This window comes from Bos taurus, chromosome 10, assembly GCF_002263795.3.
Source record: "Bos taurus isolate L1 Dominette 01449 registration number 42190680 breed Hereford chromosome 10, ARS-UCD2.0, whole genome shotgun sequence".
Taxonomy (NCBI): domain Eukaryota; kingdom Metazoa; phylum Chordata; class Mammalia; order Artiodactyla; family Bovidae; genus Bos; species Bos taurus.
In genome coordinates this window covers 72,098,049-72,109,733 of record NC_037337.1, presented here as the reverse complement: position 1 = coordinate 72,109,733, position 11,685 = coordinate 72,098,049, and the positions used below count along the sequence as shown (strand labels likewise).

General features: G+C 39.8%; 1 protein-coding gene across 1 annotated transcript in view; it reads left to right on the top strand.

Moving 5' to 3' along the window:
• Positions 1 to 222: 222 nt before the first annotated feature.
• RTN1 (reticulon 1) overlaps positions 223 to 11,685 on the top strand; it is a 243,855-nt gene continuing 232,392 nt past the window's right edge. Inside the window, exon 1 of the mRNA XM_005212061.4 lies at positions 223 to 634. Coding sequence (XP_005212118.1) covers positions 394 to 634 — 241 coding nt within the window. The 5' untranslated portion in view covers positions 223 to 393. The remainder of the gene's footprint in view (positions 635 to 11,685) is intronic.

The following is an 11,685-nucleotide window of genomic DNA, read 5'->3' as shown; positions in this document are numbered from 1 at the left end:
CTCCTAAATCGAGGCCTGCCATTAGCAGGCCGGGGGCTGACGTGTGCAAAGGAAGACTCGGACCTAGCAGGCCTTTTTCACCTGCGTAATAACAGGCTTGGGAGTAGCCAGGCGGCCGTGGCGGCGGCGCCAGGAGTAGGAGGAGGAGCGCGGGCAGAGGCCGCCGCGGGGCCGGGAGGAAGAGGAGGGGGAGGAGGAGGAGGAGCTGAAGCGCCGAGAGCTGTAGGCAGCAGCTCGGCCGGAGTTGCAGCAGCAGCGGCGGCGCTCACACCGCAGCCTCCCCAAGCCCCGAGTCCCGGCGGGGGCAGCAGCAGCGAGCGCCCGCCCGCCCACCCAGTCACTGCACCTCGGCCCCGCCAAGCCGCTGTCGCCGCGCCCGGGGAACTGCCAGCCATGGCCGCGCCGCCGGATCCCCGAGACGAGCTGCTGCCGCTGGCCGGCCCCGGGTCCCAGTGGCTCGGGGACCGGGGGGAGGGGGAGGACGAAGCGGTGACGCCGAAAGGAGCCAAGCCCGAGACGCTGGCGGGGGAGCCGGGACCGGGGTTGGGCGCCGGGGTCGCCGAAGCTGCGCCGCGGGAACTGGGCTCGGGCCCCGCCCGGCCGCCGCCCGTTGCCATGGAAACTGCATCCACAGGTAAGGCGGGCGGGCGCCTCGGCCCCGCAAATGGCGTCAGGAACTCGGGTCCCCTAGCCGGCCCCCTTCTCTGCAACTCACCTAGGAACCTACTTTGCGTTCTCTATCTTCAGTACCAACCTTAATCCGTCCCCGCCCCTCCTCCTTTCGCCACAGGCGCCTGTAAATATTAAATGACTGGTAGGAACAGAAATTTTATTTTTTTCCAAAGGCTCAGAAGAAAACAAAATGCTATTGATCCTTTTATTTCGTTATGATTATTTTTCTGGCTTTCAAAGTTGTCCTCAGAGGCAAACCGCAGCATCCTAGCTGCTGGCGCGCCTGTGTACAAGTTTCTTCCTTGGGACTGGGGGCTGCAGGGCCCGCTTGGCCAGTTGGGACGATTTAGGGGGCGGGGGGCATGTTTGCCTGCAGGGCTCGCGCCCGCGACAGGGGAAGCTGACGACAAAGCGACCGGCAGGCCCGCTGCCCCTAGACCCGGCTCAATCTAGGGCAGAGATGTGACTTTAACTCTCCCTTTCCTTAATCTCCGAGAGTCGCCACACCCTACTTCCTCCCATTTCTCTTCCCTTCCTCTAGCTCACCGCACACTAAACTGAAACGCCTTAGGTGTGTTTAATTCCGGAGGGACTGCGAAGCCAGAAGGTTGGGAGTTGTGGCAGTCCCCCGCCCAGAATCCTTCTTTTTCAGCTCCCCGAAGCTCCCACCTCGAAGGAAGCTTTGGAACTTGGAACCCTAATTTAGAGCGGCCGCTGGCTGCAGGCTAGAGATTGTTGAGTGACGGTGGGTGTAGCTAGGAGGCACAGTTTGCCAGCAGTCTGAAACAGCGAGGGCGTTAGGAAATTGCCCTGGGTTTGTCCTCCCTCCACTTGACTTCACCTTCTGAACTGGATCCCATCGGAGACCTGAGATCATGAAGCATCCTGCCCAAAGGATGCCTGAAACGAGCTTTGGAGTGGGACTGCCGGCTTAGGAACTCCGTGTTTTCGAGGAGCGGGGAGGGCGGGGGGAGGGTGCTGTGTTGTGTAGTTCTCCGAGAAAGCTTTGCCGGGTGGAATGAGAGTTGTGTAGTTTTGGAGATGTAGCTCTTGAAGGCCGAGTGCTAGGTGATCCTGGGGGAACGGAATGGGGGCGGGACTGGCATGCTTGTTCTTGGCAGCTGATTTAGGGGAACCCTTTTCTTAAGCCACTGCCTCTCTTAAGGGTCACATGGAGTGCTTTAGGTAGTCTTGATTATGCTTTATACTAAAGATTTGAGCTGAGGAAAGGAGGTTTAGGGAATGTTTTGAATAAAACATTCTGAAGGGAAGAGAAAAAGACCATATACAAACAAAAAAGAAAAAAGACAGACTCAAAAGCAAAAAACCCCGTTTGTCCAGTATTAGTTATTATATGGGGGAGGGGAAGATTTCCGACTAAGATCTCAACTTAATCTAAATGAAAACAAAACTTTGTAATTGCAAAAGAAGATGGCAAAAGCTAATAGAAAAAGGAAGGTACTTTTTGGTTGATTTACCATCAGCATTCTGTGTTGAGAGTAGCTTCTAGTACAGAACCTTTATCCACCGTCATCAAAATAAATCATTTATAAACATTGCCCACCTCTCATTGGTGTTATCAGGGTCAGGTGAACTAAGGAAAGGAAACTTAGCTTCCTCTCAATAACATACTATCCACTAAAATAGTTGCTGTATATAAAATGCTTAGAACAATTGTGACAAAGTAGGCATTTGCAATTTTTAACATTATTACTATTATTTTAGAAATAGTTTGTTAGATATACTAGGGATTTCCTATCCTAGGCAACAAATGTATTAGTAAAATTAAACATAGTGCTGAGTTTGGATGGGAAAAGAATGAAGGGAGGGGGACGAAGCATAAGTTTGCAATTTATACAGAAAATTTAAAGTTTATTATTGCTGCTTGAAGGAATTTGTCATATATTTATTGGTTATTTAGTGTTTTCAGTTTGCATTCAGTATTCAGTATGGACTGTTATAAGAGGCCTAGATGCCAAAAATGATATCTAAATAAATTACTAGATCTTGAAAAAAATTAAACAAAATCTGGGCCGGCTTCCTTATCTGTTATTTTAACAGCTCTATTGCAATAAGTAAAGTTAGCAGGTGCATCCTCAACTTAATCAGGGACAAAATCCAGAGGAAGCCTATTAAGCTCATAATTTTACTTTTTTAAAAGAATGATGCTCTTTTGGACTCAAATCAAACTAAGAAGTAACTTAGAGGTTGAGTGTGATACATTGTAAACAAATTATGTTTCTTTTTCAAATGGAATTCTAAAATGTAAGACAGACATTGATGTTTTAAAACTTTTTTTCTCTGAAAAAACCACTAATCGTGCCATCTGGACAGAAATTCTGTGATTCATTTTTATACATTGATGGTAATTAAAGTTTTTGAAGAAACATTTCTAAAAATATTTCTCTGTGATGTCCTGGAATGAATATATGTTTAAATATCATTAGCATTGCACGATAAAACTCTATCAGTACTGTATTTCCAGGTATTCTCATTGCTTCTGTCCCTTTAGTGGGATGAAAATGTTCTCAACAAAAAGTAACACCTTATTCTAAGGCTACAATTTTTCATGTCTAAAATTGATAATGGGCATATGATATGTCTGTTGCCAAGGGAACATTTAATGCACCATGTGTAGGCTACAACATGTGAGGTTGTTAATCATGAATCAGTGCCATCATCTAGTAACGTTATACAAAGGGTGTTAAGAGCAACTGTTTTGTTTTTTCATGATTAGTTATTTTATTCCTGAAAACTATTCAAAAGGAGCATACAATAACACAAGGATAGAAGAATGGCCCTTTGTTTAAAGGAAGAATTTAAAATAGAACATTTGAACAAAATGCAATGGTAAGATGTTAATTCATTGGCTACTTTAGAAATTAACTCGTTGACTGATTCATGCATGGAAGGCAAAATGAATAAGAGAATTGAGAATGGCCTGGAGAAATCAGCCCAGTGTGATGATTTGCTTTAGTGATATTGACCTATAGATAATTTACCTTACATTTCTAGATGATTGCTGAGTTAGGGGTGACAGGGAGAGAGAGAGAGAGAGGGAGGGAGGAAGAGGGACAGAGAAAGAGAAATTCTCCTAATTTACTTGGACCACAGTACTCATAATTTTCAAATGCTGAATATGATACTCCATTGGAAAAACTATTCTTAATCTATCATGATTTAAATACCTTTCAGAAATGTTTATATATGCTGTATTTATTCTGTTTAATATCATAAATTGTACCACACATATTACCAATCATATTTTAAAATCCACATAGAGGCTAGATTGACTCTTTTCTTGTGGATATGTTTGATAGATGTGTAAGTATTTTTTATTTGGAGTCATTTCCAGCAATCCTCTTCAGAAGGTATAGATTTTAATCTTCTGTTTTCTTTCATCTTTTAAGAAAACTGCAATTCTGTTGAAATGGGAAGGAACATTGCACTTACTTTTACAGTATTTTACAGAACCTTTAAGAAAATAAGAGTTTCTAACGCAATTTATTTCTCTGGGCATAGACTCTGAATATAATCAATGACATTTCTGGCAGTAACTACTGTGCATGTCTTTCATATTGGGAATTCAAATTGGTTAAATTAAAATGTAGAATCACATATACTAAAAATACATTGATAAATAAACTTTATCAGAGCTTTCAGCATAACTTCCTCTTCATGAACTCACTGTTCCAGAAACCCCATCCTTATCATTGTCCACAAATACAGCATAAACCTTCCTGCTCCCATCTCTTTTTTTTAGGCTGTTCATCTACTTCTGACTTTGAGGATTTGGAAAAGAGTGGATTATTTTGTTCACTATACTGTCTATCTTGCATAGCCTGGATTATGGAAAGTGTTTATTATCTATAAAATGAGAGACCATTGTGATTCAACTCAATTTAGTAAACATTTCCTGAATGCCTCCTTTGTGTAAGGATCTGTACTGAACACAAGTTGTGGTTTCCTAGAACGTGTGCATCTTTCTACTTCACATTAGTATTTAGTTTAAAAAGGTTTTTTTTTTTTTTTTTTTCAGTTTCCTTATTCCCAAGTCACTGGTGGAAGCTTGTTTAGAAGGGTATTATAACAATCTAACCACACTGGCACACAGGCGTGAGTTACTTCTCTGAGGTCGACACTGAATAAATAAATACTAGCATAGGTTGCCCAAAGTGCACAGCTGGGGGAAAATAAAATCCATCGATCTACCTAACTGTCTAGCTAATTCTGTCTTTATGGAAATAGCTGGCTGAATAGTACTCAAAGATCCTTGTATTAGTTGGTTGTGCTTTTATTTTAAAGTTAAAGAAAATTATTTCAGTGGTGACTAAGGAAGATTTGGAAAAGGCACTATAAAATATAGACAGCAGTGAAAATAAAAGACCTATTTCAAGAGACTAATATATCACATAGGAATACTCTCTGTGAAAGAACATAGTTGAAAGATGTAAGACAACTGACTTTTATTTAAGTAATATTGGGGGACAAAAAGAACAATGAGAAGAACATGAACCGGAGAGGCTCACTGCTTGTGGAAGATGCTCTCGTGAGTAATGAAAAAAGGAGAGGGAAGAGTTTCTCAATTCATATTTAAGCTATGTTATTTAAAATGGATAGTGATCACGTTGAAATGTATACAAATACTGAACCACTATGTTATGTAACAGGAACTAACATAGTGTTGTAGGTCAGTAATACTTCGAAAACAAACAAACCCATAGAAAAAGAGATCAGATTTGCAGTTGTCAGAGGCTTGGTGGGTGGAGGGAGAACTGGATGAAGGCACTCAAAAGGTACACACTTCCAATTGAGATAAGTAAGTACTCAGGATGTAGCGTACAACATGGCAGGTATAATTAACAGTGCTGTATGTTATATATCAAAGTTGTTAAGAGAGTTAATCCTTTAATCTTGTGTCTGTGTGAGATAATGGAAGTTCACTATAAGTTATTGAGGTGATCATTTAAAAATAAAGAATTAAACTGGGTATGAGTGAGTGAAAGTCACTCAGTCATATCTGACTCTTTGCGACCCCATGCATTATACAGTCCATGGAATTGTCTAGGCCAGAATACTGGAGTGGGTAGCCTTTCTCTTCTCCAGGGGATCTTCCCAACCCAGGGATCGAACCCAGGTCTCCCACATAACGGGCTGAGCCACAAGGGAAAACCATTAAAGTGGGTTAGAATTCTTAAGTCGGACAATAGAAAACGTACAGAAAGACCAGAAGCCCAGGATAAGTAAACAGCAAGTAAAATCCTGTACCATTACTCCAGTAAGCTTGGCTCTTCTGAGCTGACTACTTTGCGTGTGGTATAGAATGAGTGCAGTGAGCAGTTTTAATGTCATTCTAGTGTCTCTTGAGAATAAGACTAATTTTAGAAAAGCTGAAGTGGGGAATGATTTTAAAAAATGAGAAAATGATAGATATTAAAAACGTACTAAGCCAATATATTTGTTGCTGAGTGCTTGTAGATCTAAGAATGCATTATTATGCCAAATATTTTTATAAGCACTTAGAAAATAATAAACATGCTGAATTTTGAAATTCAGCATGTTTATTAATCATGAAAATAAACATGAACATTGCCAGGAATATCCATTGATTCACTAAAAAAATAATGCCTATAAAACATTATTTCTGTTTTTCATATTCTGAATCACCAACATATGCACGGCATGTACTATGCCCAGGAACTTTAGAAGTACCCAGCTTACTTTAGAAAGCACACTGTTTATCAAAAAAACAAACAACCCAATCAAAAAAATAGGCAGAATACCTAAATAGACATTTCTCCGAAGAAGACATACAGATGACCAACAAATACATGATAAGATGCTCAGCATCACTAATTATTAGAGAAATGCAAATCAAAACTCCAACAAATACGTGATAAGATGCTCAACATCATTAATTATTAGAGAAATGCAAATCAAAACTACAATGTGGTATCATCTCACCCCCATCAAAATGGCCATCATTAAACAATCCACAAGCAATAAATGCTAAAGAGAGAGTAGAGAAAAGAGAACCCTTTGGCACTGTTAACAGGAATGTAAACTGATACAGCCACTAAGGAGAACAGTACGGTGGCTCCTTAAAAAATTAAAAATAGAACTTACCATATGACCTAGCAATCTCACTACTAGGCGTATACCCAGAGAAAACTGTAATTCAAAAAGAACATGCACCCCAACGTTTATTGCAGCATTATTTACAATAGCCAGGACATGGAAGCAACCTAAATGTCTATCAACTGAGGAACAGATAAAGAAGATATGGCATATATATAGAATGGAGTATTACTCAGCCACAAAATGATTAAAATTGGATCATTTGTAGAGACCTGGACGGACCTAGAGACTGTCTTACAGAGTAAAGTAAGTCAGAAAAACAAATGTCATATATTAATGCATATATATGGAATCTAGAAAAATGGTATAGATGGTCTTACCTGCAAAACAGAAATAGAGACACAGAGGTAGAGAACAAACATGGACACCAAGAGGGAAAAGGAGGGGAGTGGGGTGAATTGAGAGATTAGGGTTGACATATATACACTATTGATACTGTATATAAAAGAGATAACTAATGAGAACCTACTGTATACCTCAGAGAACTCTATTCAGTGCTCTGTAATGACCTAAATGGAAAGGAAATCCAAAAAAGAGGGGATATATGTATACGTATAGCTGATTCACTTTGCTGTACAGTAGAACCCAACACAACATTGTAAAGCAACTATACACCAGTAAAAATTAATTGAAAAGAAAGAAAACATGCTGTTTAATTTTGCAAATGGCACAAAGTTTCAAAAGATTGTTGATATGGTAGAGGATATCACTGCTATTTAAAAAATCTTGATTTTAATGTTAACTCAAAAGTGAATTCTTTTCACTAAAATAATTTTTTACTCTAATTTAAAAAATTCCTTTTTGGAATAGGAAGCATATGCATGTGATATTAAATTTTAACTGAGTAAAGTAAGACAGAAAAGGAGATATAGTGTATGACATCCCTTACATGTGAAATCTAAAAAGAAGTGATATGAATGAACTTACAAGACAGAGACTCACAGGCTTAGAGAATGGACTTATGGTTGCTGAGGGGGTGGGGAAGGATGGGGAAGGAATAGTTAGGGAGTTTGGGATGGACATGTACATACTGCTATATTTAAAATGGATAACCAACAAGTATTGTATGGCACATGGAACTCTGCTCAATGTTATGTGGAAGCCTGGATAGGAGAGGTGTTTGGGGGAGAATGGATACACGTGTGTGTTGGCTGAATCCCTTTGCTGTTCACTTGAAACTATCACAACATAGTTTGATAATTGTCTCTACTCCAATACAAAATAAAAAGCTTTTAAAAAAATAAAATTTAAAAGGTGCAAAAGGGTATACAGAGAAAAAGAAGTCTTCTTCACACTCAGTCTTCCAACCAGCCCTTGTTCCTCTTCAGCAACAACCATTGTTATCAAATTCAGCAAGGGAGCACTGTTAATTCATTCATTATTACACTATTATCGATTGAACTTCTGCTATATTCTATGCATTGTTCTAAGCACTAAGTATATGGTACAGAAAGGGACAAATGAAAGTCTATTTCCAATAAATTGTGTGTGTGTGTGTGTGTGTAAGAAGGAAAGGAGAGAAGAGGGAAAGGAGACAGAGAACAAAAAATATAGTCAAGGTATGGTAAGTCCTGTGTGTGTGTGTGTGTGTGTGTGTGCACGCTCAGTCAGTTGTGTCCGACTCTTTGCCACTCCATGGACTGTAGCTTGCTAGGCTCCTCTGTCCATGGACTTTTCCAGGCAAGAATACTGGAGTGGGTTGCCATTCCCTTCTCCAGGGGATCTTCCCGACCCAGGGGTTGAACCCTGGTCTCCCGCATTGCAGGCAGATTCTTTACCACCTGAGCCAGTGATGTAGAGGGAGAATTAAATAAGGTAGACAGTAGAGTTAGCAGATGCATGCAAGGCAGTGAGATTACTGATTGATCTTAGAATCTGGGGAGGAGGAATGAGGACAGAGGACGATGAAGCACAGAGAAAAGATGATATGAGCAGTGTGCTATTTGATATGGAGATTAAGGAGGGAGTACAGTTATTGAGGAGATTGGAAGACCAGGATGGAGTAGAGGACAAGGTCATCAGAAGATTGGGTTCCAGAAGAATGGCAGGCTGGGAGTGGAATGATCACCTACGTGATTACTGAAATTGCGAAGAACCATGGCAGAGATTGTAGAGTACAGTGAACCAGTGCTGTTGTGTTTAGGAAAGAACATAGTGTCTTGGGCTTCAAAGTTACATAATTTTAGAGATGAGGGAAGAAGAATAGCCTGTAAAATCATAAATATAAATTTCTGACTATGGGTTCTGCAAATTCTGCTTAATTTGTTCAGAGTGTATGAGATGCAACCTAAAATAGTTCATTGTGAGGGATGGAAACTTTGAGGACTGTAATTAACTAAATATGAGCTAGTGGTATGGTGAAATTACTAAAATATCTTATGTAATTTGAGGTAATATTAATAGAAAGTCTTGGGTACACATTATATGAGGTAGTAGTTCTCCTGGATTCTGTCCTAGGCAGGCCAAATATGGAGTGTTATACTAAGTGATGGGTGCCATGGTTTATAGAAACTGTAGTATGGTGAGAGAAAGGTGACTAAATTGGTGTGGCTTCTGGGGGAAAAAATTGCTGTTTGAGAAATGATCGAAAAAATTAAGAATTTTTAGCCAGAATAAGAGAATGAAAGGAGATATGAGTGTTAAATTCAAACACTAGAAGAAATCTTATGAAGCAAATAAAGACTTGACTGAGGTGATACTACAAGGCAGAATTGGGACTAGCAGGTAAATCAGAGAAACACATTTCAACTTAATGAAGGAGAAAGTTCTGATAATTAGAATTGCTCAGAAAAAGAGATGGATTACCTCTCAGTTACTGATATTTAAGAACAAATGAGGTTGCTGTTTACTGGAGGAAACTTAGAATGGAAAGTGTTATACCAAGATCTTTATTCCTTCATAAGAGAAAGCAATACCCCTGACCTTACCTGTGATTGTTAAAGAAGGCATATTGCTTAAGAGTGAATAGCATACAAATGAAATCAGAAACAGTGCTTATTACAAAAACCACAGCTAACTTCAAATTGACTTCCTAAAAAATGTACTTTCCATGGAAGGCCACTCTTCTTTAGGGAATCTAGAAAAATGGTACTGATAAACCTATTTGTAAGGCAGGAATAGAGACACATAGACAACCAACTTGTGGACACAGTAGGGGAAGTAGAGGATGTGACAAACTGAGAGAGTGGCACTGCCGTATATGCACTACCATGTGTGAATTAGCTGATGGGAAGCTGCTGTGTAACACAGGAAGCTCAGCTTGGTGCTCTGTGATGACCCAGAGGAATGGGATGAAGGCTGGGAGGCAAACTCAAGAGGGAGGGGAAGCATGTATACTCATGGCTGATTCGTGTTGTCATACAGTAGAAACTAACACAGCATTGTAAAGCAATTATCCTCCAATTTAAAAAAGAATTCTATAAAAAAATTCTTCTCTAATTCTCCGTTGTTGAGACAAGCTCCATAATGTAACATACTTGCCTCTTGAAAACAACACAGTTTTATATAATTAACAGTTATTACCTTAAATGCAAAACATGCTATCTGCAAGCATCCGTTTTATTCTTTTTTCCTGAACTGTACTTTTCATTTTTTACTACAGACTCTAATTCCATAAATATTTAATATATTCTAAAATGTTTGGGGAATTCATTAATTAATGTCTTATCACAAAAAGCATCATATGATTCTGTCCTTAGTCCTCTGTCTCACTACTGTACATTTATGCCAGATTATTCATTGTAAAAGCGTATTTGCTAAGCTGCCTAATGATTTACATTTTTAGCTGGAACAGTTCTGCATTCTAACTTCCATGTCCAGTCCCCAAGTGGAATTTTTAATTCATCTACTACATGAGATTGTTATAAAACCAGTTATAGAACAAATTCTTGCTTCCTGAATATGGGGAATTTGTTGAATATCTCACATTCTTAAAAGTAGCTAGGATTTTGTTTTATGCATAGCAAGTCTTCATTTTTTTATAAACAAGTCTTGGGCAACCGAAAATGTGTATTCAAATGATTGCTGATCTAGTTGTCATGCATAAGAGTAAACAGCAATGTCCTATCTCCCTTTTGGCATGGATTGTTCAATGAATCCCGAAAAATCAGTGCTTCTTAAAATGTGGTCTGTAGACTTCCTGCTTTCAAAATAACACAAAATGATTCACAGACTTCACCTCGGGGAAACAAGCCTGCCAAATGCATGTCAAAACTTTAAGAAACACTGATATATTGACTCTCCTCTCCTTCTGACTTACTGGCTCAGCATTTTTCTAGGAGCTGTGGGGAATGGAGGAACATGAGCTATGTCTTCTCTATTCCTCCAAGCTTACTATCTAGATGGGAGATGTGACTAATCCACATAAAACAAAGGTAAACAACTCAAGCAAGAGTCAAGTCTGGTCCTTGGATGGATGCTACAAGCTATAAGCGCTGCAGGAATTTCATAATTTTATGAGTTACAGGGTACCTGGTGTCTTGAAAGAGGTAGAATGTGCCTTATGCCTAAAGGATGGATAGAATAGAAATAAGCAGAAGTGGCAGAAAGGCAGTTTTATGTGAGGGGAGAGACATGGGTGGTGACATAGAGATGAGCAATGACTAGGGTATCTTAACCTGCCTGTTTGGGTGCGGGGAGACAGATTCTGGAGGAGAGATGTTGAAGGCTATTCAGGACTTCAGACTCCTTTTATATGGATTCTGGGGCATTTGAAGGTTTATATTTGGGGGAAGTAATACATTCAGCCTTCTGTATCCTTTGGTTTCAGAAGGGCCGACTGTACTATAGCATATTATATAAGGGACTTGAGCATCCATGGATATTGATATCTGCACAGGGTCCTGGAACCAATTCCCAGTGAATACTGAGAAATGA